The 27,975-nt window shown below is 38.0% G+C and overlaps 1 protein-coding gene across 1 annotated transcript in view; it reads right to left on the bottom strand.

The window, feature by feature from the left end:
* Positions 1–27,975, bottom strand: part of ghra (growth hormone receptor a) — a 42,850-nt gene continuing 14,875 nt past the window's right edge. The window contains exons 2-9 of the mRNA XM_079638502.1: positions 25,207–25,316; positions 9,143–9,275; positions 8,102–8,271; positions 7,827–8,005; positions 2,943–3,096; positions 2,748–2,838; positions 2,176–2,245; positions 1–1,185 (exon numbers count right to left, since the gene is read on the bottom strand). Coding sequence (XP_079494628.1) covers positions 259–1,185; positions 2,176–2,245; positions 2,748–2,838; positions 2,943–3,096; positions 7,827–8,005; positions 8,102–8,271; positions 9,143–9,275; positions 25,207–25,300 — 1,818 coding nt within the window. The 5' untranslated portion in view covers positions 25,301–25,316 and the 3' untranslated portion in view covers positions 1–258. The remainder of the gene's footprint in view (positions 1,186–2,175; positions 2,246–2,747; positions 2,839–2,942; positions 3,097–7,826; positions 8,006–8,101; positions 8,272–9,142; positions 9,276–25,206; positions 25,317–27,975) is intronic.

Here is a 27,975-nt window from a genome sequence, read left to right as displayed (position 1 = left end):
ACATGTAACCGGCTGACGTTTCTGATTGTAAATCGATAACGCATTATAACTCTCTCGGCGAGCTAACGTAGCACAACTGCAACAGCAGAAAAGAGAAGAAACGTTTTCAGCGTAGTCCATTTTGTAGCGTACAGCAGAGTAAATCCATGTGCAGAATTCCCAAACAAAATGCTATATCCGTCCTGTGTTGTTCTTGCAACTTTGGTTTCTAGCAGTGAGATTGTACAAGACCATCCAACTTTGCGCTTCTTAGTCCCTTCATGGAGTCAGGTTTCCCAGAAGGTCTGGGGTGAGGTACCCCATAGGCATGGTTGGCATCGCAGGGAGGTGTTTGTTTGGGCTGTGCGAACAGACCGTGGGCTGCGAGGAAGGAGGATTCAGGAGGAGGCTGTGCTGGGCGTCCACTTCCTGCACCACAGTATAGTCTGACACTGGTGGCAGTATGGGGACTGGAGGAGCTTCGGGAAGCAGGTACGGTGTTTGGGAATCGCTGGCGGACACCAGGTACTCTCCATTCCAGAGGTTCCCCTCAACAGCCAGGGTTGGGAATGATTGGTATCCCTGCTCAGGACCAGGGCTGGGCGGCACGTCGGCAGGAAACTGCCTGGCCGTGGTCTCTGAGGTGTAGGCTCCGTCGGAAACCAGCTGGAATTGTATCTTCTTCTTCTCGTTTTCGTCCTCTTTCTTTTTCTCTGGAGAGCCGTTGAGCTGTCCAGGTGAGAGCACCACTCCTCCCGCTGGTGTGAAATCACTTACTTGGGCATAAAAGTCCATGTTAACCCAGCTGGGCACAGCAGGTTGTATTTGGACGGGCGTCTCCACTACTTCTGATGTCTGCTGGACGCCGAGGTCAGGGATAGACGAGCTGCTTCTGGAAACCAGCGGGTGCTGCTCTCCCCGTCCAGAATGGCCAGGCAGAAGGGAAGCCATGTCCTCAGGATCTGGGATTTCTGGGTCGTAGCAGCTAGCACGACCCGAATCGTCATCGCTTTTGAAATTTAGGATGCGAGAAGAGCCCGAGTGGGACAGGCCCAGCAGGTGTTGTGTATCAGAGCCATCGTTCTTCTCTGCAGGGTCGTCAAGGTCCAGCTGGATGAACTCCACCCATGGGTCTTCATGATAGAAGTCCAGCTTGTACATATCTTGACTGCTCAGCAAAGAATTGAGCTGGTCAAGCTTTCCATTCTGTTGGTGAAGGAGAGAATATATAGTGTTATTAGACAAGACCTACAAAAGTCCTGTATGCAAAAAATTCAATAAAACAAATACACTCATTTTCAAAATCATTTGTATTATATTGGATGCATCAAAAACAGCATTTCCATGTGGGCATTCGTGTTTGTTCTGGGGTGTAATTGTTTAACGCTTACAATGCACTCTAAAAATGGAGAATGAGGGTTGTTAAACTAAGTCCCAGTGCTTTCTGGAAGTAGAAAATGACAGGAGAATGGCCACAACATGTCAACAATTATGACCTTTTCAAAACAATCTCGCGCTGCAGTGATTCCTGCCATTTTGCAACTCATGCCAGATTCGAGCACAGGCTCAATTTTATAAATGCTGCAATTTGAACAATTCTAATGAAAGACTTTGCGTTATGTACTTATTCATGGATTCACCTCTCATTGTTTTGATGATAATTGCTGTAATGCATTTTATAATGTGCAACATGCAAGGCCTTTGTCATTCACAAAAAAAATTATGTGATAATTTACTCACCCTCAAGTTGTTCCAAACCTGTATGAGTTTCTTTCTTCTCCTGCACAAAACGATTATTTTGAAGAATGTCGGAAAACAGACAGTTGATCGACCCCATTGACTTCAATAGTATTTCCCCCCCATAAATCAAGTCAATCAACTGTTTGGTTACTCATATTCAAAATATCTTCTTTTGTGTTCAGCAGAATAAAGAAATTCATACAGCTTTGGAACAACTTGAGGGTGATTAAATGATGACAGAATTAAAAATTTTGGGTGAACTATCCCTTTAAATCTTTCTTCCTATCATATTTATAAACAGAAAAGCACCAGGCATTTCATTTCCCATGCTATACATACTGTATTACACATGGTTATAATTAATTGCAGTTGCAAAACCAAAATGAAAAAGATTAACAAAATGATGAACATACATGAAGACTGAAATGCAAAGTCTTATGTTTTATGCAAAATTACCTTTAGCAGCTCTGGGTCGATGCCTTTAATTTTAGGTGCAGGAATAGGTGGTAAAAAGATTACCATCAACCTATGGAAAAAATAAATTAGCAAAATGTTGTAAATGCAAACCATTTTATGAATTTGTAATTGTGTATAGTCAAAGCAACTCGCTGCTTACAGCTTAACATGAAACAAATTACGTTCAGGTCATATTTTACCCAAAATAAATACAAAAAAATCAGATGGAAAACAAATAATATACATGTTGTTGTTGTTTTTTTTAAACAATAATGAAATAGTAATACTATTATATAAAACTATATTAGAATAGTAAATAATACATTTAAAGTACATTTGCAAATTTAAAAAAATCATTGTATATCAACAGTGGTATTTGCTAAAATGTATTTGTCATAATCTTAATAAATAATCTTAATGGTTTAAAAAAAGGCTTCCTTTTTATTGTGTTGAATTAATTTTTTATGAAATTTTTTTTTATTTTGATTTGGGGATGAAATATGACCAATATGACTATATGAATATTTCTTTGTGAGATACACCTTATAGGTGTTATAAACAAAATCTCTCACCTCTGCTGCTGGGAGAAGATGAGGAGGACAAGAAGAATCACCACTCCAATCAATCCAAAAATCGACACCAACGTCGTCGGGAATGTTGATTCTGCGTAAAGAACATTTTTTTCTTACCCTGAAGCAATTTGCTTAAATGATTCATGATGATTCACTTTCTGCAAAAAACAAGTTAAGCTCTCGTTGTTGACTAACCTTTGCTTGGTATCTGTGCCACATGTACAATGATGCTGTCGCTGAATTCGCCAAAGTTGTCAAAGGCTGACATCTTGCAGCGCACACGGACTTCATACTCTTTGTCAGTGAGCAGAGCGTAGATGGACTGCTGTGTGCCACTCTCTAGGTCCAGCTGCAATAAAAGAGGATGAAAAAGTAAATAAGAAATCAAGGGATTGAGAGAAAAAAACTGGCATTTGTGAGCAATTAGATATGTGACATATGTGAAAATAATGTTTTCTCCAAGTCTGTCAATTAAATGTCTGTCTGTCTATCTATCTATCTATCTATCCAGCCATGTTTTCTCCAAGCCAAGATTTGTAAAATGGCATTTCACTGTACGTTCACACCGCCGCCGGCGAGAGCGGCAAAATTCGCTCTCGCCGCCCTGCCATCGACGCCGTGAGATTCGGGGAGTCTCTGACGCTCTGACGTAGATTTTAGAATGCGTGATTTTTTTTAAACTTTATTTAAAGGAGCCGCAAAGCAAATAAGAACTGAACATAAATCAGTATCATATTTTGTGCATACTGGCCACACGTAGGGTAAAAGTTAACCTATTAAAATCTTTTAAATGTGAAAGTAACAAAACACCATCAATTTCAGACACCTTTTACATTCGTCGTTCTTTTTATTAATATCCCTGTATGTAAACAGGGACACATCGTACAATAACGGGAAACCCGCAACAGAAATAATTAACTTTTCCTCCATTTTGCTTAGGAACTAATGTGGTCGGAACCAAAGTTTACAGGATTGTGTTCTCTGGTATCCTCTCAGGCGGAGGACTTCTACATTCCGATTGGTTGCCGCCGAACCGCGTCATAGCTTATTACCATAAAGTTGACTTGATTTCAACTCTTCTCGCCGCTCTCGCCGTCCAAGACGCGCCACGCTGCTCTCGCCGGAGCTCGCCGCCGGCTCTCATTGAAAATGAATGGCTTCCGGCCACTTTGACGCTCTCGCCGCGTGCGGTGTGAACGCACAGTCAGCACCGTATTTTAACCAACAAAGAGAATAACCCCACTAAAAATACTCCTTAAATTTACAACTGTGAAACTCCCTTGGGGAAACTAAAATCTAAAGTACTTGTGTGTGTGACCTCAGCAGAAGACCTACAGAAATAACTATAACAGTGAATCATTCCTCCTCTGATCCGTAGGCCTGGCAGCATACGGCAGTGATTTAACATGTGACTGAATGTGGTTTTTCGTGCGTCTGCTCAGTCTGGGCCGGACCGTTGGGCATGCCGGGGGAACGTGGCTGTCAAGGAGTGTAAACCGAGAGAGAGGTTCTTAAAGATCCTGCCAGACGCAAAGATCTCCCAACACGTGCCTGAATTACAGAGCACATAGGACTGCTCTGGACCAGTGGTGACCCTTTTAGAAAGAGTAGATGAATACTGGCTTATGTTGCGTCTCCAACACCAAATTGTATTTCTCAGAATACAATAAATAGGATGGTACAACCACTTTCCTCCACCGCAATGGCTGAGAGTCCACCAAGAGAGAGGAAGGTCAAAACAGCTAGAGCAGAATGTTCTGTGATGGTCTGATGAACTCTGCCTTACTTTGCTAAATGGATTCTCTAGGTTTATATTATTTCATGCCACACCACTGCTGAATGCTTGATTTTGACTGGCAGATGTGAAATGTTAAAGGTTCATTTTAATATATTAATATGAAAAATATATTATTTAAGCAGCATTTGTACAATTATGCATGCCATAACAATGCTTTTAATTAAGACACTTCATGGTAGTATGAATGCAATTAAATATATACTGTATGTGCGTGTGTGAGTATATATATTTATACACACATATAAACACACATTCATGCACACAGAAATATATATACATACACAGTCGGGAGAACAAGTATTTGAAACACTGCCGATTTTGCAGGTTTTCCCACTTACAAAGCAAAGTCTGTAATTTTGATCATATTCTTCAACTGTGAGAGACGGAATCTTAAACAAAAATCCAGAAAATCGCATTGTATGATTTTTAAGTAATTCATTTTGCATTTTATTGCATGACATAAGTATTTGATACATCAGAAAAGCAGAACTTAATATTTGGTAGAGAAACCTTTGTTTGCAATTACAGAGATCACACGTTTCCTGTAGTTCTTGGCCAGGTTTGCACACACTGCAGCGGGGATTTTGGCCCACTCCTCCATACAGACCTTCTCCAGAGTCTTCAGGTTTCGGGGCTGTCCTGGGCAATACGGACTTTCAGCTCCCTCCAAAGATTTTCTATTGGGTTCAGGTCTGGAGACTGGTTAGGCCACTCCAGGACCTTGAGTTGCTTCTTACGGAGCCACTCTTTAGTTGCCGTGGCTGTGTGTTGTACTCATCCTTCTTCTTCCTCCAAACACGGCGAGTGGAGTTTAGACCAGAGGTGAGATCTTGCATGGTGCCCCAGACCGAGGGAGATTGAACGTCATCTTGAACTTCTTCCATTTTCTAATAATTGTGCCAAAAGTTTTTGCCTTCTCACAAAGCTGCTTGCCTATTGTCCTGTAGCCCATCCCAGCCTTGTGCAGGTCTACAATTTTATCCCTGATGTCCTTACACAGCTCTCTGGTCTTGGCCATTGTGGAGAGGTTGGAGTCTGTTTGATTGAGTGTGTGGACATGTGTCTTTTATAAGGGTAACGAGTTCAAACAGGTGCAGTTAATACAGGTAATGAGTGGAGAACAGGAGGGCTTCTTAAAGAAAAACTAACAGGTCTGTGAGAGCCGGAATTCTTACTGGTTGGTCGGTGATCAAATACTTATGTCATGCAATAAAATGCAAATTAATTATTTAAAAATCATACAAAGTGATTTTCTGTTTTTTGTTTTATATTCCGTCTCTCACAGTTGAAGTGAACCTATGATAAGAATTACAGACCTCTACATGCTTTGTAAGTAGGAAAACCTGCAAAATCGGCAGTGTATCAAATACTTGTTCTCCCCACTGTATACACAGTATATATAATAAATAAATGTTTTTAGAAATAAAAACTTTGTTACATGCGATTAGTCATGCACTTCGTGAACGTGCGAGCCTGCGAGGTGCTAGGTATAGACCGAACGTCAGGACATTGTACTTATAAGCTCGACCCTCGGAGGCGAATATCAAGAATGGCCTGTGACGGGATGCTGTCTATCTGAAAGTAAGCGTCTTTCAGATCCACTGAGATAAACCATGCAATCTCACGGGCGACTTTGCGCGAGGATTGGTTGTCAGCAATTTGAACGAGCATTTCATAAGCGCTTGTTCAAACGTCTGAGGTCTAGGATGAGTCTGAGACCACCACCCTTTTTGGGGACGAGAAACTGGCCAATGTGGGCCGGCCCACTCGGAAGGCTACACGAATATATTTTAAAAATGACGGAAATCATAATATTACATTTATTTTCTACGCAAATGGCTGAGTGAATCGATCGCGCGGGCGCGGCCGACAAGGAGTGTGTTTTGTGTGCATGTGAGTGTATTGCCCTCCCTCCCTGTTGAGTATCTTGAAACACGCCCCCTTTCACGTTTAATTTTACAGCGAGAGAGAGAGATATTGATCCGTTACTGCAAATTTATCTGAGCAGATAATTACAAATAATTGTCTATGGATGAAAAGCTGGAAGAAAAGAAGCAAGTTTAATATCACATGATAGCCTAATAGTAGCCTATGCCATGAGGATTCATGTTAATGCAAAATTTTTATGTCTTAATTATTGTTACAATATTGTTTATTGTAATTATTGTTTTACAAATATTATCTAATATGTGTTGTGTTATTTAAAATAAATGTTTAAATAGCATTTATTTTTGTATTGTGTAATATTTTTATGCTATAAGTAGTGTTAAAAATTATTCTGCACATTAATGAGCCAATGTGTTATGATGTGGGATGTGGTGGGCTGCTGCGGGTCAGAAAGTCCAGGGCCACTTTTTGGTCTCAGTCCGCCCCTGCGCGGCAGTCTGCAAGCGAACTGCAGCGAGTAACCTCTTTTTATTATGTTCAGCACCCATTCTGATATGCCAGAAATGGTTTCCCATGCTTTTCCTTATATTTCTTTCAGGGACAGTAAAAATATAGAAGGGGCCAGCAAAACTCTGATCTACTGGCCCCGGGGGCCAGTGGGGATTTTTTTTTATGTTGAGCCCTGATTAATTGGTTTGACAGCACTAGTATAAATATAATTATACATTACCAGTCAAAAGTTTGGAATAATTATGATTTTTAATGGTTTTGAAATAAGTCTCGTATGCTCACCAAGACTGAATTTATTTGATCAAAATAAAGTAAAAACTGTAATATTGTGAAATATTATTACAATATAAAATAACTATTTTCTATTCGAATATATATAAAAATATAATTTATTCCTGTGATGGCAAAGCTGAATTTTCAGCATCATTACTAATGTGCTGATTTAGTGCAAAATTATTATGAATTATTACTTGTACTCAATTATTAATAATGATTCTTGTTTTTGCTGCTATATTGTTGTGAAAACCATGATTTTCAGGTTCAAGTTCAAGAGGACAGCATTTATTTGAAATATAATTTTTTTGTAACATTATAAATATCTTTACTGTCACTTTTGATCAGTGCAGCCTCTCTGAATAAGAGTAGTATTATTATTTACTTTTGAAGTAAAGGAAAATGTACAACTTTTTTTCATAAATCGCTTTTAATATATATTGAATGGATGTCAATTTCAGCATCCGGGTATAAGCTGAAAATAAATGACGTATGTGACTATAAGTCGCATGTATGGCTGAGAATCAAACGAGTTTGAGTTTCTCCCACACACAATGTTGTTACTTGATTGCAAACTGCAATATTTAATTTTTCTGGTGCTAGAGACATACCATCTCCCATTGGGAGGCATTCCTGACCCGGTACTGAACCTGGTACGTCAGACTCATCCAGCCCATCTGCACATCTGCTGACGGAGGGGGAGCCCAGCGCACAAGGATGTCAAAGTGCAACCCTGAGCGACTCACGTTCAGTAGAGTCCAGTTCAGCCCAATTGGCGGGTCAGGATGAACTAGGAAGTCACAAAACATTTAAGTCAGGCCTCAACATAGATTTTCTGTTACTGTGTCAAAACCATAATGAAACACTTTCACAGATATTAACTTACCAATGTTCTCCACTGTAAAGCAGTCCACATCATAGGTTATGTTCTGAGGAACCGAGCGCAGATGGACGCAGTACGAGGTCCAAATGTGTGTGAAGGTCTTGTTGAAGTAGCATTCGTTTTCCACAGTACGTGTGTAGTCTGGACACTCCTGCCACTCACTAAAGAGGGGACTAAATATCAAATAATAATAAAAACCATAATATTAGATGTATACGAATATTAGACATCTCAGTAAATTGCACTGCATGGATTTATCAGTAAATGTATGGTAGTTGACTTGAAATACTTATAGCGTTTGATGATTACTTTATAATTATTATGCATGCAGCTTTTATAAACTCAATTAAAACATATTTTACTTTCACTTTTAATCATTCATTTGTTAAAAGCACATGTAAAGTAAAAAAGCTACTAAAAAGTTGACTTAAAATGGTGAAAACCTTGGTGAGAAGCCACAGCACTTAAAATATTCACTTTTACTTATAGTCATATAAATATTCCACCAAATAACACACAATTTAAGCATGACAATATTGAATATTTTATATACATTATATATATATATTATATTATATTATATTATATTACAGGTGAAACTCGAGAAATTAGAATATGGTGCAAAAGTTCATTTATTTCAGTAATTCAACTTAAAAGGTGAAACTAATATATTATATAGACTCATTACATGCAAATTGAGATATTTCAAGCCTTTATTTGTTATCATTTTGATGATTATAGCTTACAGCTTATAATAACCTTTTCACAATATTCTAATTTTGAATTTGGGGCTTTCATAACCTGTAAGCCATAATCATCAAAATTATAACAAATAAAGACTTGAAATATCTCACTTTGCATGTAATGAGTCTATATAATATATTTGTTTCACCATTTAAGTTGAATTACTGTAAATTAACTTTTGCACAATATTCAAATTTTTCGAGTTTCACCTGTATATTATATTAATGTCACATTCCCTTTTGGTTTCAGTTACCTTTTCATGGACTCTTACATAGCGTCTGAAATTGATTGGTCTCTTACTGTTTTGTCTGGTAGAAGACCCTGAGTGCTCCAGGCTCGGTGAGGTTCTGGAAGGTCCCAGCGCTCCACCAGCAACGAAAGGTTTCCTGCTCTCTGGAGCGGCAGCCCGTAAAATGAGGTCCTCCATTGGGATCTGATGCAGGAAGGGAAGATAAAATGAAGGTATAAATTATTATTTTATTAAATCTTAATATTTTCTTCTTCATATACATGTACTGTATTGCATGTTATGTTTTGGCACATTGTGAACTCTGTCCTCTGCAGTTGAGCTCCTCTGGTGCCAAGTTCACCAGCAGTCCTCTCCATCCTCTGGTTTTGCGCAGCCATAAATAAGACTTGGAGGATGCAATTGATTTTTCGCCCTCTATTTCGCCCTCTAACTGCAGTATAAATCAGCAGAGCTAGCATGTGGCAACAAATCCGCTAGGTATCAAGATTTTATTTGATCCATTTCTAAATTGTACCTGTAAGAGTAAATCTAGCTTAAATAAATAGTGGCTTTGGGAATGGAGAGAGCCGTTAAAATATCAAATTTACTCCGAAGAAACGTTTCTGCTGAGGATCCCCAGCACAACCATTTTTCCCCATTCTCCTTCGTCCAGCCCTCTTCTAGTGACAACAAGATATATTTCCCTCCATCCCACAGCTGCTGAGCACGGCAAAACAGCCCTCACAGCGACGCTGGTTAGGACTGATCGTGTGGGGAAGGGATTTTCAGTGGCTTCACGAACACACATCCACAAATAATGTAAGCCCAAACCTTGCTTGTGAGGGTTTGCTGTATTACTAAAATGAGAAAACCATATTCTTGTGATTTTACAGTTTTTAAAACTACTTTAAATAGGAACACAACAACTTGGGTATTATTTTTTAAATCACATTGTCCAAAAGGGACAAAAAAAACCAGGGATGCACAATATATTTGTACCATTAAGGCCCCGATATACTCAGGGAGAAGTTCTTTTTCATTCTTAAAGCTGCCGTCGGCAAGTCTGGCAGATTGAGTGGACTTAGACAAAATTTTGAATGTTTACAACTCTCATGCCCCTCCCCCACTACCAACGAGCACCCGCCCATCGTCAGTGCGTGACGTGTGTACCTGATTTTCTGTGAACGCGTCCGTCTTCAGCATCGATCAACACCATAGACTCGGAGGTAGGCTGCCCTGGCTAATCTATCCATAGATAGCAATAACCGAGGAATTGGAAGCTTGTTATTAGATTTTCTCTCTGCCATCACGCTTCGTACAATCTTCAGGCGAACTTCAGGCATGTTGTGTGCATGTGATATTGTAACGTCCGCGTCTGCGTGGGATCTGTGATTTGTGCACGACCTGTGATTGACAGTCAGATCTCACTGTTTAGACCCGATGACCCGGGAGCGGTGGATTTTTGCAAAACAAAATAACACGCTCCAGGTGGAGTTAGAAGCTCGGGTCTTTTTCTAAAACCACCTTATTTGTTCTGTTTATGTTGTTCTGTCGGATTATAGTGTCAATTTCACTGAATTTGATCAAAAAAATGTTGCCGACGGCAGCTTTAACTTAGGGGTAAAACGAAGAATGAAAGACGTGAGCAGCGATATACTGTTAGCGAACATCTGATGCCGCCCACACTGCAGAGGGACATTTATTAGATGAATATGTAAATATGTCCTGTGCGCTTTCCTCTCAATAACAAAATGAACACACAACAAAAGTGAGAAAACAGAAAGCATTTGTAAAAAAAGCATCTGATAATAGCAACGTGGATATGTTTGCACAAGCTCTGCACTTCCGGCCTCTAGTAACAATAAATTGCTTCAAGTCAAGCGGCTTTACAGTGTTAAACATGAAACACAGTGTCAGTGTCTCGCTATAAATAATCATTAATAAAGACTAAAGCTTTAGTCTGAATCTTCTCAGTATCTAGAACCCCTTTCTGACTCCCAAAACTCTGTTATTGCTGCTCCCTCCCCCTCGAAATTCCGGCATGTGCAATAAAAGAGCCTGCTATATGGAAGAGATTAGGTCTGAGATGAACGGATGATTTGTGGGCCACTGCGGAAAAGATGGGGACAGAACAGATAGGGACATTATCACTACTTAATTGTTCCTGGTCAATATTTGGTTTGGTGCTGCAAAGGGGGGCAGAAATCAGCCCAACGGTCTTCGAGCACACACAATTTGCGCTCTAAAAAACGTTGCAAAAGCAGCTGTAAAAAGGCCAAATATTTCAATTTGGGAACGGTTTCAACTGTGTTAGATGTCAGTGTGGGATACTTTTTAATTCACTGACAATCTTTTGCTTTGCTACAATACAATCTCCCATCATATTCACAATAAGCAGAGCACACAAACTCTTTTCTGGGACGTTTCACCACAATCTCTTTTCCAGTGTTGGGCAGTAGCGTCGCTACAAGTAGTGACGCTACTAGTTTAACTACATTTCTCAGTAGCGTGGTGGTAGCGTCGCTGTTTTCTGGATCAAATAGCTTTTCAGTAGCGAAGCTCTTTTTTTGATCAAGTAGTGCGGTAGCGTCCAGCACTACACACAAGCTACATTTCCCCAAGCATTTCTAAAGTTCAAGCTCATATCGGAAATACAACTGCTAAGTATCACTGATCCTGAATCAGTAAGTGACGATGACTTCTTCATGTTTTTTACGGCGGTTGGCAAGGACCATATTTCATTCCCGCGATGCGGAAAACACGGACAGAATCACGGGATCCAGAATGAACGCACGGTTTCATTTATCACACACTCAAACACTCACTGAGGCATGCATGACGCTCGCGATGTTTTCAGCCTATATGAGGACATTCATGCATGAACTTTATCCGCTCTGAGAGTCACCTCAGCAGCATTTTAGCTTTATTTGAGAAAACTCGACAAATCATAAACAAACACAGAGAAGAGACTCAAAGGTCTACACGGCAACTCGTCAAAATAAAAGCATGGTTTAACCTTTGAAGAAAGTTTTGCTTAAATCATTGGTTATTACAATTAAATTAAACCATTAAAATGGAATCAAGAAAAGAAAAACAAAAAGAAAAGAAAATTTGGAAAATTATTTTTAAAAAATTCATAGTGCCCTAAATCTTATTTATTTTAATATTTTAATAGATGATTGTTAAATTGTATAAGTTTCATGGTTTCAATTAATTAGACATGCATTTTGATTAGTAAAATTTTATTTAACCATTAAAATGGGAGTCCAAAAATATTCAAACGGAAAAAAACAGAATACAGGAATAAAAATAAAATAATGTAGAATGTGAAAAAAAATTATAAAAAAAATCATAGGGGCCTACAACCAGCTTTTAGGTGCATTACCACCACATTCTGCTCCGGACGTGGACATCACGTACCAATCTCAATCCTTGGGCTGACCCGTGAGAAATTTGCTTAATGGAAAGATGCACACACTCTCAACACCTGGTTTTGTTATAGTTTTATATAGTTATTATTATTATTATTTTTAATTGGTTTGGAACAGTTTGTGAATAAACAATTAAACTGATAAAGTATGCCTGCCTATCTGTTTGACTGACATTATGTTTAAAAATGATAAAAATGAATTTAAAAAAAAAAATAGCTTAAAAGTAGTAAGCTACTTTTGCCATATTACTGTAGCTTAGCTTGCTACTTTTCCCAGGGAGGAGCTTCAGTGTAGTGAAGCTGAATTTAATGTAGAGTAACTGCTAGCTTAGCTCACTACATTTTCCAAGTAGCTTGCCCAACACTGCTCTTTTCTGACAATTATACAAACAGTGAGTTATGCCGTTTTTGAGTACACGCTGTTGGAACTGTGATCTCGAAGTCAGAGCTTTTGAGCCAAAGTACTTGCGCAAAAAGAGCTCATCTATCATTCTGATGTGTTGGCAGTGTTGTGGAATACTAATCTGTGTATGTGGTTGTGCGGGCGTGAATATTTTGGACTGACCAATACTTCCTACACAAGAGACATTACAAATCATTGATGAAATGCAATACTTGTTCGAGTATGAAATGTAGCAACTAAATAAAAATGACATAAAATTTGTTTGTTTTTTCCAGTTAGAACTTTGATACTGATTTTGAAAGACGTGAAGACAAAATTATTTGTGCGATTTGTTTGTTAAATTTTTTTCCGCTCCATTTCTGTTACTTATGAATAATAAATGAACATGTCGCTTATGCACACACCTACTGCTTGGAAACGTAAATAAAGCTACAGCTTGTGTGGGTGAAGATTTCCCACAAATGAAAAACATGATGTTTACTCAGCTCCCCGCAAAGAGAGACCACCGGTAACTAGGATACCGGTTCAGACCGAAAGCCAGGACAAATGTTTTCCACTTCGGCTAACTGCAAACTTCTGAATAAATTGGCCACATTTGCCAATTAAACTGTCTTGATGGATTGCAATCACTTGAAAAAGCACCTTTATCACCGGCTGTCCAGCAAATGTCTTGATTGGCTCAGGGTTATGAGCTGCTGAGCAGATGCTCCATCTTTTCCAACTCATTTGCTGCAAAGACGACAGTTTAATAGCAGAATCAGAAGAAAGTGCATACTTCAGCGAATCTAATCAACAGAAGAAAATAGCATGTGTCTGTTACACAGGAGTACTTACATAACATCTTATGAGCTTCTGTGTGTATGCGGTTACAGCTGTGCGTCATTCAGTACCCATGTGAACTCCATTTGACAGTGAGCATCTGTGCCTATACTGACACTGAAGGCCACAGCACCTGAAGTGAGTACTAACACGCTGTACTTCACAAAGCTGTACATTTGTGGCCCTTTAATCTGAATGGTACATTCATAACATGTCTTTCTTTCAATTCTTGATCTTTTATTAGAGAAACGGCTAGTTACCAAGGGTTTGAAATGACAAACATTCTAAAAATGGAATTTCTATACTGTGATTGTGATTGTCTTACCTTAAATACAAATTCCTTACAGATTGAAGGATGGGATTTTTAATCCCATTGATTATGATTGTATTTTTATGAAAAAATGACAACAGAACATTTCAAACTTCGAACCATAGAGAAAATGTTTATATAATTCACAAATTACAACATAAGATGATAAACCAAACATATACCGGTAATCAAGATGTAGCATATACATAGTGGTGTCAAATCTATTAAACGCAATTAATCGAATCTAATATAAAGGTTTTTATTTTTGTAATATATCAACAGACACCAGATATAATTTTTGATATTTTATTACTAGTGGGTGCAGGACACTATAGTTAATTTATGTAAGTGAAGATAGCAAAATTTCCCCAAAAAAGAACCCTATATATATATATATATATATATATATATATATATATATATATATATATATTTATATATATATAGTATATTACTGTATACTGTGTATTACTGTAAACTATATTAAACATTACACTATATTAAAGTATATGTATATTACTGTATATACTGAGTTACTGTACTGTTAACTATATTAAACATTACACTACATTAAATATGTTTTGCAGTTTTCACAGAATAGAATTGTAAGACTGCTTGAGCTCAGATCATATTTTGATTTTGATGGACAAATTCGAAATAAACTTTTTAATAAACTAAAGCATAGGTTAATTCTGTAAAAACGGCATGCTGCAGGTTCTCACCCAGTTTAGTGTTACATTATGTACACTTTTTTTTAAGGAGCTAAAAGCACCCATTAATGCGAAAACATGTAAGGAATATTTCCTTGAAAGTCCTTGGGTGTATGGTGATGGATTTAAATCCAGGTAACGTTGTCAAAAATATGTGATAGAGTGCCCAGAGTGCCATTCAAAGGAGCTAAAAATGCTGTTTGTTATGTTTACGTGTATGTTTAGTGTGAGGAGGTCACTTCGACACCTCAAGCAATGTGGAAATATCACAAAAAACCCAGCCTCTGTGAGAAAAACAGCATGAGAACATTATGTTCCATTAGCATATGAATGTGTTAACAGACAGGGATTCCAAGTCTTTATTATGGCGGAACCGAACATTATGTTTATCATCAGAAGATCAGAACCATAATGAGCTTTATTGCCATGTACCATCCACAGAAAGCTTGTTGTTTTTTATTTGTTCAACATAATTGTTTCTGGAAGCATTCTGACCAATATGCTTTGCAACTTAATTAGAACTAAATAATGAATAAGAAAACTGCAATGGCTTAACATAAATACAGAGCTAATGATTGTCTTCACTCATTTGAGAAACGCATAAAAGAAGCTCAAATATCTCATTTAATATCTCATTTACTTTTACATTAATTTGCTCTGGAAGCCTGAATTATGAAAGAACACAGAAAGCTGTTGCGATTCATTTAAATGAAATGGTTGTGAATGTATAATTTATTACATCAATGGGCTGTTAATGAGCTACACAGATTGCTCATCTTATTAAACAATTAGGTTAAAAGCTTAACTTTTTTTGCTTTAGGTATTCAATTTACATTTTTGAGTTAAAGTAAAGGGTGAAGTAAAAACAAGTCTATGTTTTCATTTAGCTGTTGTTACCAGAAACACTTAAAAAAATGTTTTTGACTTGCATATTTTTTCTCACCTAAGCAACGAAGGGGTCAACTTGGTCAATAAACAAGCCAAGTAATGAGCACAAAATATGACAGCAGTGATTACATAATTTTCATTCTCTCTGCTGCCCCTCAAACCACACACACACACACACGGACACACACACTGACTAATGAGCACATATTTGAAAAGCCTGTGACCCACGGCATAACCACATCTGAAGTGGTTCAATATTTAAAATAAACACAATTAAAATAAATCAATTAAATTTCAAGAGAGCAAGAAGTACAGCAGCAAGTAAATAACCTTTATGCAAATGTGCTAGCATTAAAAATGCAACATAAGCCACCCCACATGTAGAAATTGGAATAAAAAAGGGTTTGTGTCCGTACTTATGTCATGCAAAATGTTAAAGGAGTCATGATTTCACTCTCTGTACAATCCGATGGGGCCAGACTTTTCCTCGGAAACCATGCAAAGGAAGTGCTTTCCAAATTATGCCTGATTAAAGTCCCACGGGAAGAAAGTCTCTCAGAAAGATCTATTCCTTAAGGGTTATCTAGGTTGACCATTTCAGTGCCCTAAAACTACAGACAAAGACAGTATTTTTTCCCCCAGGTAAATCATAATACACCGTTATACATAGCTTACAGACTTGAAAATCCATTCATCAAGCTCATCGGTGTTGAAAAGAAAAAATCATAATACTATAATTTTCTGTTAATAACATATTGTAATACTACAAGCTTACAGGTATTTCAAGTTTGTTTTGTTCTGGCAAATATATATGAATAATTTTTAAGGAGAATCAGATATTAGTTTCTAAGTGATTTTGGCTGCAATGGAACCCCTCAAATTCCACCTATTTTGTGAATACACACAAGAAAAAGGGTTGAGGAACAGTCAGACATTATGAAACCTGTTGTGTTCACAAGCAGTGTTTCCAGCACTGTGCTCAGCATAAGAATTTGTGTCAGCGGCTGGGTCAGACTGCCATCGGTCTAACAGACCAGAACATAAAAATACTCCCTGACAGTCCAGCACGTGCACCACCTGCTGCTCTTTGTCCTTTAAAAACACATTATGCTGAATGGGGGCAAGGAGGACGGACAGGGGTTGTGGAGAAAAGAGAGAGACTTTGACTTTACAAAACCCTTTAACACCAATTTTCCAACAAGTTTATAGTGGGTAAATTCAACCACTAAACGAGCAGAAATCAAACCTTTACATGTTAAAACAATATTGGTTGTCAACCATATTCCTAATTTAGCTGGTCCATACAAATAATATAAAAAACATAAAATTTTCTTGGCTAAAAACATGACCCAACATATCACACCACTCTTTAAACATCTGAAAAAGTGTCTCTAATCTATTACACTCTGAAAAAAAATGAAAAATAGTTTCAGTTTCTGAACAAAAAGGGCAGGTATCAGTAACACTGGAACACTTTGTGTTTATTTGTGGTTAATATTCCATGTATGATCCTCCACTGTAAATCGCCAGTTCTTTTATCAGTTGGAATCTTATATAAAGTTGAAAAAAAGAGAGAGAGAGAGAGAGAGAGAGAGAGAGAGAGAGAGAGAGAGAGAGAGAGGGGATCTTCTGATAAAGCAATAGTCTACCCAAAATGTACAATTGTATATGCTTTAGATAGATACACTTGTCCCATGCTGTCAGATAGATAGATAGATAGATAGATAGATAGATAGATAGATAGATAGATAGATAGATAGATAGATAGATAGATAGATAGATAGATAGATAGATAGATAGATAGATAGATAGATAGATAGATAGATAGATCAAATTATTAATTTATTTAGCTATTGTTGTGTGGTCACAGTAAAACATTCTTGAGGATAAACACAAAGGTCGAAGGCAGCAGACACTTCCAACAGAATGTAAACTGGTGTTAAAAATAACTGCAAACACACACACACACTGTAAAAAAGGGGGATGAGAAACTCAATACGTTGCAAGTGTTCACTTAACCTCCAGTGCCTAGATGTGTAGTGCCAAGTACTAGTAGAAACCACATTATATAGAATATAATGGAGAATTTAGGGGATGAAATCCACCACATGAAAAGGAGTCAATGTCCGATAATGCTGTTTCTTTCACCATTTGCTAACATGCAAATGATCGTTATTCCAAATGTTGTGCAAAGCTACATAAACAAACGGCAGCCTCCAATTGCCCTGTGTAAGCCCATCATTAGCAGACCCTCTCTTTGATGATCAGTGAACACAAATCCAGACCCGCAAGCTGAATTACAGCAGATTTACGTCAAGTGGATCTGCGATAATGACCGTAATCCTCCCTAATACTGTAATAATGAGGACATTACTTGAGTTAATCTACCAAATCATTTCTTTATTGGGATTTTTGCCACGTCACACAATCACATACTTTGACCGGATATTCTCTCATTAAAGCTCTTGTTAAATTGCTTACTGTTTTTTGCTTACATTTTTTCTGTCCCTCAAATTCTAATCTATCAACCAAACATTTAACATTTTTCTCTCATATTTCTGCAAACCAATATGCTGAATCTGCAGGCGAGTTCACCACAGAAGGTTTGAATATGCCTTCAGATGAAGAGGAATTGGTTTATGGCCACACGCTCCTTGTGGAAAAAGTTTCATGTGAACGGCCCAGTCCATCTGGGTTTTCTGCACAAAAAGAGCCAACTACTGCCTTATGTAATGGCAAACTTTGCCGTCCTCTCCTGTTCTTCTTTCTCCTCGTGTCTCAAAGCGAGCAAACCCGGCTCTCTCCCTGACTTCACCCCGCTGCCTAGCGTAAATAAACTACAGTCCAAAAAGGGCTCCGCCTGCATCTGAAACTCCCTGAGTCACAGCAGCGGACTTTCATGTTGCTCAGCGCTCGCAGCGGACCCTGTGTCGTGCAAGGGTTATGGCAGACAGCGCGGCGCAGGGAGAATTAACGAATCAACACGGCAACATAATCACTAGGCCTTTAAACGCAAAACCGCATGCTCAACAGAAAACACTGCTCCAGTGGTAGACTGGATTGCTTTCTTAGTGAACATATTGTAAGTGGAGGAAAAATAGACTGACTTCCAAGAATCTGCTCGTGCTTCTGAATGCTTCCTGTGTATGCACAGATTGCTCTGAAGTCGTCGGCACTTCTGGTAGTTTAATTATTTATTCATTTAGAGGACAATCCCCTTAAAACAACCTGGTCTTGGTCAAGGACACAATGGTTATACATCAGGTTTGTGCAAAGACCCAAGTTTCTTGGGACAGCAGTAAATAGCTTGACCATCATGCACGTACTGTGAAATCTGATGGGGTCATTGGTTTTTCAACATTAGGTCTAAGGACAAATGGTGTAAATAGATAAATAGTGAGGTAAATGTTACAAGTAATTTATTTACTATTGTGTTGTATTGTTTGCATCATCAATGGCTAACAACCATTCATATGTAAGAAATGCATAATGCTTTAAACTTAAAGCTACACTGTCATTTTTTAAGTTGATTCTTACTGTAGCAAAAAACACTTCGAAAATTATACGTGCTCATTCATGTGTAATTACTTCCACCGACTAATCTAGTATCCTCGTAAGCGTAGAATCTGCCATTCAGAATACATACGGGTGAGCTGCTCGAATGGCGGCAGCCCTGTTGCGCCTCCATCTTGAAAATACATTAGCCAAAGAGGGACATACCTGGAAATTCAAGCTTCGCCTTTCGCGCTTTTACACTCAGTGGCACCGTGACGAATGCGAGGGGGAGATTACTCGTGACTGGCGGCAGATAATATGGCCACCGTAGGAGTTAAAACGCCCTCGGAATGGGAGGGGCTAGAAAGTAATATTCAGTTGGTAGTCATATACAATTTCACCACTAGATGGGAGTAAATCCTACACAGTGTAGCTTTAACAATAAGGCAATAGAAGTAAGAAAAAACTAATTTGCAGCCATAAGTTTTATGGGTGGCTGTGTAGTAAATCCAATAAAGACGAGATGCGTGACGCGAATACTTGAATACTTTTAATGAACACCAAAATATCAATGCAAGCGGTGTTAGTGAGGACAGCAGGGGGCGCTCACCCTATGGTCTGTCTGGGTCCAAACGCCCCAGTATAGAGATGGGGACACTATACTTTCAAAAGAGCACCGTCCTTCGGATGAGACGTTAAACCGAGGTCCTGACAAAAAAATAAAAATTTGCCCAGTGGCCTCGGTCCATCATGGCCTCCTAATCATCCCCATGTACACTGATTGGCTTCATCACGGTCTCCTCTCCATCAATAAGCTGGTGTGTGGTGGGCGTTCTGGCGCAATATGGCTGCCGTCGCATCATCCAGGTGGATGCTGCACATTGGTGGTGGTTGAGGAGATTCCCCCCTTCTATGTAAAGTGCTTTGAGTGCTGAGAAAAGCGCTATATAAAATGTAATGAATTATAAACAACAACAAATACGGCTGCACGATATATCGATATTATCGAAATATCGCAAATGTGCATATCGCGATATGCATATAACGGCTTGCGATATCTGAATGATTTGAATAGGCTACTTCAAAAAGTTGTGAAAAGTCAAAGTTTTAGGTCGACGCCTATAGCAGAGAATAGACTGGGTACTAGACTGGTACTTCCGTGTGAAGTTAAAATAAGTTATTAAGCGCAATAAGCTGCGGTAAACAACTCATTGCTGTGCACGCGCTGTCAGACACACACCCAAAGCCCGTGGAAAGAAAGGCACCCAAATTCACACAATCACATATTCCAAACAGACATGGCCGTAAATAAGAAATGTATCAAGGATTATTTTGCATACATGTTAAATTTCAATCAAATGCCAATGCAATCCTTCTGTGTCCAGAGGCATATGAGCAATTTGTATGAGCATCAAAGATTGCTTGTTTCAGCAACTTGTTTCTTTCCTGAATTGATCAATTTCTGAATCAAAACTAATCAGTTCAATTAATGATTCAATTACTCACTCATAAAGACAGTCACTTGTTGCCACCTACTGGCTTAATGATGCAAGTTGCACTAAAGTCACCATTATTTAGACTGTCAGTCTGTATGGAAAGTGCAAACACAGACAAGCGGACTGATATAAACAGTGAAAGGTCCCAGTGCTGATACTGGTGAAATATTTGAACACATCGAGGACCAGATATACAAATATATATTGAATTAGTCATTTATATAGTGCTTTACTTAAGTACTACTGTACACTTAAAGATCTTTATTATACAATAATACTATTATGGCAATATATTTATAATAGGTGGTTGTGTTTTTGAGCTTAAAGGTTTCCACTGTAAATAGCAAAGAACATCTGTGTTAAACCGGAATACACTGTAATAATGTTAATCTCATCCTGGGCACAGTATGCAATACCTGCTCTTCCTCTCTCGTCTCCATCACCTTCTCTTTTTCTTCTTATCTCAATCTCCTTATCTTGACCTGTATATATTATCCATTCCCAAAGCGGAGCTTTGATTGATACAGTCTTTGCAAATGATTATTTCTGTTGGTCGTTTAAAACTTCTATCGTAAAACAGCAGTTTAGTTTAGCTACTTACATCCTATCGCACTTTATGACCGTTAACTGAAGCGTGAAGCGTCGCACTGGAATTCACGCTCGGCTCACAACTTCTGTGAACATAAAGCCCGCCTACTTTGATTTGATTGGTCTTTTCAAACACTTTGATATTGACAGGCGGTTTTAGCAGTCGGTTATCATGGCGATGTGCATTATCCTTACAGCACCAAAGTAGATATAATATGTTAATTATTGAAATTAGCAGTATATATAATTTCAGTATAGAAATTAGTACTATCATGAACTCTCCTCCGCTTGGTGCAGAGCAGATCCACTGATTTATTGGAGACACATCAGCATACACGAATGACTTTGACAGCACAGGCCTGCAGTGGGTGCCAATTCACTCTCTCCTCCATAAGACATGTTCACGTCTGTGAATTTCCAACCGAAACTCAATAGTCATGCTTGCCAGAACTCCCTCACAAAAAAGTCCACAAATATGGCCCCTGTCCGGAGCCATAACTCAAGACGATTACTGCTGTTCTCGATCAAACCGCAGCCTGTCCTCAGAACACCTCTGAAGAGACCTTAGTCAGGGCAGACAGCATGGAAATGGGTAGATGTGCAGTCCATTCAATAGGTTTTACAGATTTAAATGTTGTGTCATTTGAACAATCAACACCCAGATACACAATGGCCATTGAACAGACTCGCTAGTGAAAAATACCCTGAACAGAAGCATAACTAAAACATTTGACTTAACATGCAATGCTGTAGGATGTGTAGTAAACTCATATGGTGTTAAAAACTCCAGTTATAAGCTTAGACAACACTCTTATATGATACAATCTGCATATGCCCCACTGAGGATTAGGTTTAGGAATGGATCTTTATGCTTATTTTTTTCTGAAAACCTTGTGAATTCACCAACAAGTCACAGAAAGCAATTTTTGTTTTTTTGTTTTTGTCAGGTTGGTTCAGACAGGCCAGATTTCAGAAGGCAACATGACATGATAAAAAAATATATATATTTGCACATAGTCAAGATGAAAATAAACGTCTTTTATGTCATAATTATTTCTAGCACATCTTTGCTAAAACATCTTGCTAATGCATTATAGCCCTTTCAATAGTTTAAAATGTTATATAAAATTAAAGAGACGATACTTGGACTTCTCCCCATCACACTTTTTCATGCGCTCAGGTGATAAGGCAATATTTCTGTCCATAGTAGTTAAATAATAACTTAATAAACATTAAAAGAGAATATTTTCAAACCAAAAAAAAAAAAAACTTTAATCCAAGTGCTAAAGTCTGTGCTCCAACTTGTGTGCAGTGACTGGGTCATTAACCCAAGTCATTCACTGCATCTGTGAAAGCCTATTACACAAATTTTCTTCACCATAACATATCACTGTCTCAATGATAAGCTATGTGCAGTGTTGACATCCCAATTGGTTCATCATCCCATAAGCGCCACTGTATCCTGTCCCTGGACTTTGGATGACCACAGTCAATGTGTTTACTTTCAAACAAAACCTATTTATTGAAGGATTGTTTGACTAGACCAAAGTAAAATGTTCTGTGTGCTCAAAGGTGAATAATCTTGACACAAGCCCAATGGTTTTCCAATAATGACTTGGCAGTTGGCACAGACATCAACAGTTTAAAGGCCCACTGAAGTGCCTTGAAATCCGCAGCGCTTTTCTATGTGGTGACGTAATTTCCACTGAAACAGGAAGACAGGGTGGGACATAGAGCAGCTCCTCCCCCTTTTTAACATAGCCAATAGCGTTTCACTTCTATCACATCTCAGGCACAGCCGTTGAGCTCGGCAAAGCCGCATTTGACAGCTTATGACACCCAGGGTCTAATAGATTCCCCCTTTAGATTTAATATGAAACGGTTGCTAAAGCAATACAGTGATCATTATCTGCTGAGGATGTATAGTTTGAAAAGTGTAGTTTGTGTAGATGTGTGGTTTTGACATTTACGTTGGTGCATCCATGGCACCGGTGTTATCTCTTCCACTCGTCAGTGCTGTTTCTGGTGCACAACCATTTCTCCTCCATATTGGTTTAAAATAGAGCATTCTGTGTAGAATTAAAATTGATCCGATATGTTTTGTGGTCTGCACCGACTCACGCATATGATTCACTCTGTCGTGTCTCTGGACTGGAGCTAACTGTGTGCACGCTATGGCGGTTTGCGTGACACTAAAGCGAAACCAGACTTAATTCGCCTCAATGAAAAGCATATTTACACTCTGAATCGTTTCCTATCCCCTATATAGTGCACAACGTGTCATTCACCTTGTAAAAAAATAGCAATAGTGTGAACAATTGACCGATTTCAGCCGCAGCTTCAACGTCTATTTATAGTGCAAGGGCGGGATGCTTCAGATTCTAGAGAGCATTTTATTGGATATAAAATCTGAAGTGCAGAGTGATGTCATCAAAATTGTTAATCCATATTTGCGGAAGTGAGAGTCTAAGTTTTGAATGCTTATATCTTCTAAATGAGAATTGTCTCATTGTTTTGGAGCACACTAGCTCAGATAACCTTAAGGCTAAAATATTCATACTAAAAGCCTAAATAATTTGATTTCACTAATTCTTTGACTGATGAAAGCCCTATTACAAAATTTTACCATGTAACATGTATACTTATTAAAATGTATACTTACTTAATATATTAAAATGTATTATTTATTAATTATTATTATAATACAGGGCCGTTGAATGCTTGAATCTGATTGGTTGACAAACGTTCTACGGTGTGCAATTATTTTCAGGGAACCGCACGGATAAAGTAGTTCCGGCAGGTCTTGACCTCATTACAGTTCCATATCACTTCGCGTAGTCAACTGTAATAATGAAAAATAGGATACAATTCATAACAAGAAAAACTGCAGCCCCATGCGCTTGATCTGCAATTTTCAATGTCTAACTTCACAATCAATGGAAACATGCAGTTTAATTTTAATAAATAAAGTATACAGTCCTATACATAATCAATAGAAAATTAAACTGAATATTTAAATAAATTGATAGTCCTGTTGCACGGGTTTTTAGTAATTATTGAAGATAATATAACAAATAAATAAAATTGATAGGCCTATACTTGTTAAAAGGGCTTTGTGTTTCATTTATTAGTCTAGTCTACTGTCACTAATAGAAAAAAAGAATGAACAAATTAATTAAAACGAATTGAATTAATAAATAAATAATAATATTGACGCACATGCTTCTCTCTAAGGCCGGTTATGAATGTAATTTGATACTTATGACTGATCATGACATGCACGCGTTTTCAGCGCGTTCAGTCTGTGTTCACAGCGGTGTTTAAAATCTGCTGCATTCAGTCAGAGAATGTTTAGTGGTTAAGTGTGTGTCCAGCATTAGTCTGCTATCAGCGGCTCAAACCTCCGTTACTAACTCTAAAATGACGTTTTGGAATTAGCAACGGAGCATGGGTTTAGATGCGCAAGGAATTAGTACTAAATACAAGAGCGTTTTAATGACAAAAACTTTACAAACGTCTTGAAATTCATCATCTGAACAATATTTCGAGGTGTGGTAACTGTAGTATAAGCGGAATAATTGACTCCAGGCCGTTGAATTATTAGAAAAACAATGCACACCCGAGGTGGTAATGCGGTCACGACGCGAAGCGGAGTCAATTATTTGTCAATTATTCCTTACTTAATTATTTGTTGTTAATTGTATAATTTATTTTATTTCTTTTTTAATTTACAACAAAATAAAGCAAAAAATTAATAAAATAAACAAATAACACAAACTAACAATCCATGAAGCAATTTTTGCAAATGCTGCAGTAAGCACAGCTGACAAAGCAGCCAAAGACATTAATCTGATGCACATTTACATAAGCTAACATTTTAAAAAATAGTGTAGACTAAATCATTCTACCTTGTATAGACTGACCAACTTGATTGCAAATCAGACTACTGTGTTAAAGTGAAATAAATAATGTGTTTTTGATGTGGTTGTGAAGTACCTGGAGCAAACAGCTCGGATCCTCGTGCGGACACCAGTCCGTTTCCACACAGCAAGCCCAGGTACAGCAGACTGAGAGAGAGAGAGTAAGCCATAGCTTCTGCTGTCTCCCTGTGCGGTAAAATAAGAAAAGAAAAAATCATTATTAGTGGTGCTCCCGGATGACACCCCTCTGACAAATACTTAGCTGAAACCCCTAGAGAGCCCCGGGGCCATCTCCTCAGCATCTCCAATTCATTTCCCTACTCCTTCACGCCAAAGCGCACTGGGTGTTACCACATTTAATACTTAGCAGGTCTGTGTGAAACCCTACATGAGGAAACCAGACAATTAACAACCAGACGCAACCTCTGCAACACTCAGCACTTCCAGCCATACGTGGGTTTATCATTATCTGTGGGTTACATTGGGGTCTTTTAAGCATGCAGGCTGTGCGGGGGATGTTTTCACAAGCTAATACTCCACATTTACTGTGTTAAACTAGAATTTCCATTATAAAATTATGTTTGGGTGACAGAAAACCTTTCAAAATGTCAAACGTCCATGCCATCTCCGCTAAAGGTCCTGGTGAAACATAATCTCATATGGAATGAAGCATAAAGAATTTAAACCAGCTTCGACTTATATTAGAGCTAGATGTGTGACAGAAATACTGTTGACAAGTTGCCATCATTCATTTTGTGATTTATGTACAGTATGTGGGTGCGCTTTAAGATTTGCACTTTGTACTTGGTTGATTCTGTCAATGTTCCTTCGCCCTCACCACGTTTGGCACTTATTACAATATTATTCCATAAAAGAGATAAAGGTTTGTCTGAAATGGTGATGACATTGCGACATAGTGAGAAATTACTGTCACACAAGCATATGGGGGAACAGGTTGTATCCAGCTAGCCCAAGAGTTAGGCTAAAAATAAGTAAACTATATTTGTTTGGTCACCACAAAAAATCATAGAGATGTCAGTGGCCCTTTGGGACTGATCTTAAAAGTCCAACTAAACATTATGTAGACAGCCTGATAAAAATAGAGAAAACACTAGTGATGTGTTTTAAATGTGTCAAATAAAATCAAGTGGACAATTAATAAATACAATTGGCCAACAAATGTTGTTTAGACTTGCCACGTCCTGATGTTTCTGAATTAGATCAGATTAATGATGAGTTCTTCCTTAAAACTTGGCTTCAGGGCTATTTTTATTATGCACTTGGCAGTGGATTGTTGAAAACAGTACCAGGCTATAATTTCCAAATGTGGAAAAATACACAGTCAGCAAATAACTGGCTTTGTTGCATTTGACCTGTAGCTTCACCCCATCTCATCATCTAACAATGCTAGAATAACAACATGCAGGTTTCAAAACCCGGCCTCTTTTTATTTTGATACTTGAATTGTAAAACACGTCTGTATTTTGTATTCACAGACACAAAGCTGAGTAAAATAAAAGCTAGTTAAACTAGTTGAAAAGGCTTGAGATATATTAAAGACAAATATTATACAAAATTATGTTTATGTGCTTTGGTCAGAAACTCGCCTCAAAAAGACTTGATCCTTTCTATCCTACCCAGAGACACGGCCCTTCTCAGTCAGGTAGTAATGAGGCCCCATTCCTCACAGGAACGCTGCTATCATACAGTGAAAGGTGTAAAAAGAACTACACACAGATTGACAGCTGGTCCGATTGCTTATTAGCTGGTCTATGCGACTATATACCATTTAGTAAACTATTATGTCCAATTATTGATAGGTTAAAATAGTAAATTAAAATAAAAAATAATGTACACGGATAAATCATTTATAATAAACTGCAATATTCCATACAAAATGAGAAGTCAATTTTGATTTAATGGCGACTTTAAGGGATTAGTTTGCCCAAAAAGTAATACATTTTCCATGTAGTTTCTAACCCACTGTATTGTGAAATTTCATTACAATTTTAAATAACATGTAAAATAATCATGTGATTGAAAAGGTGAATTTTTCAGCATCATTACTCCAGCCTTCAGTGTCACATGATCCTTCAGAAATCATTCTAGTATGCTGATAAAATTATATTTCTTATTAATATTTGTGTTAAAAACTGTTGCGTTTAATATTTTTTAAGAAACAGTGATTCATTTCTTTCAAGATTCTTTGATGAATAGAAAGCAAAAAAAAACAACAAAAAAAAAAACAGCATTTATTTGAAATAGAAATCTTTAGTTACATTTTTAAGATCTTTACTGTCAATGTAAATTTAACAGTATTAGTTTCTTTAAAAAATCTTACTGAATCCAACCTATTATATAATATTATATTATTTTGGCAATTTTATGAGACATATCCAAACACTGTTCTCTGTTTGCAGTCGCATTTCCGCCATGTGGAGTGTTTGGATTCGACCCCATGAGGGAGTTAAAGGGGCAGGCAGTCTGCACAGAGGGCCTGCTTGTCTGGACAGCCATGAGAGGGTGGAGGGTGGAACCTCCCTTGAATCTGATTGGCTGAAGGAATTTCCCGCTTCTTGAGTGCTTCATTGCTCCAGCACTGCATGCATATTAGGCAATGCTTCTCACCATTTAACCTCCAAAATATCTCTCCTGTTGATAACATGTCCCATCTTGGACAACATTTACATTTTTGTCATTTGAGGGCCATGTCTTTGAAACAAATGTTACTGTAATGTTTCTCTTTTAAATCCCTAATTATTTATGGACAGCGCTGCACAGTAGGTTGTGCAAATAAACAGGTCTGTTTCGCATCAGTCGGAATGTGCGGTTCAGTGGATGACAG

Source organism: Phoxinus phoxinus, assembly GCF_949152265.1.
Source record: "Phoxinus phoxinus genome assembly, chromosome: 15".
In the NCBI taxonomy this organism is placed as follows: domain Eukaryota; kingdom Metazoa; phylum Chordata; class Actinopteri; order Cypriniformes; family Leuciscidae; genus Phoxinus; species Phoxinus phoxinus.
This window is presented reverse-complemented; position numbering and strand designations above follow the sequence as displayed.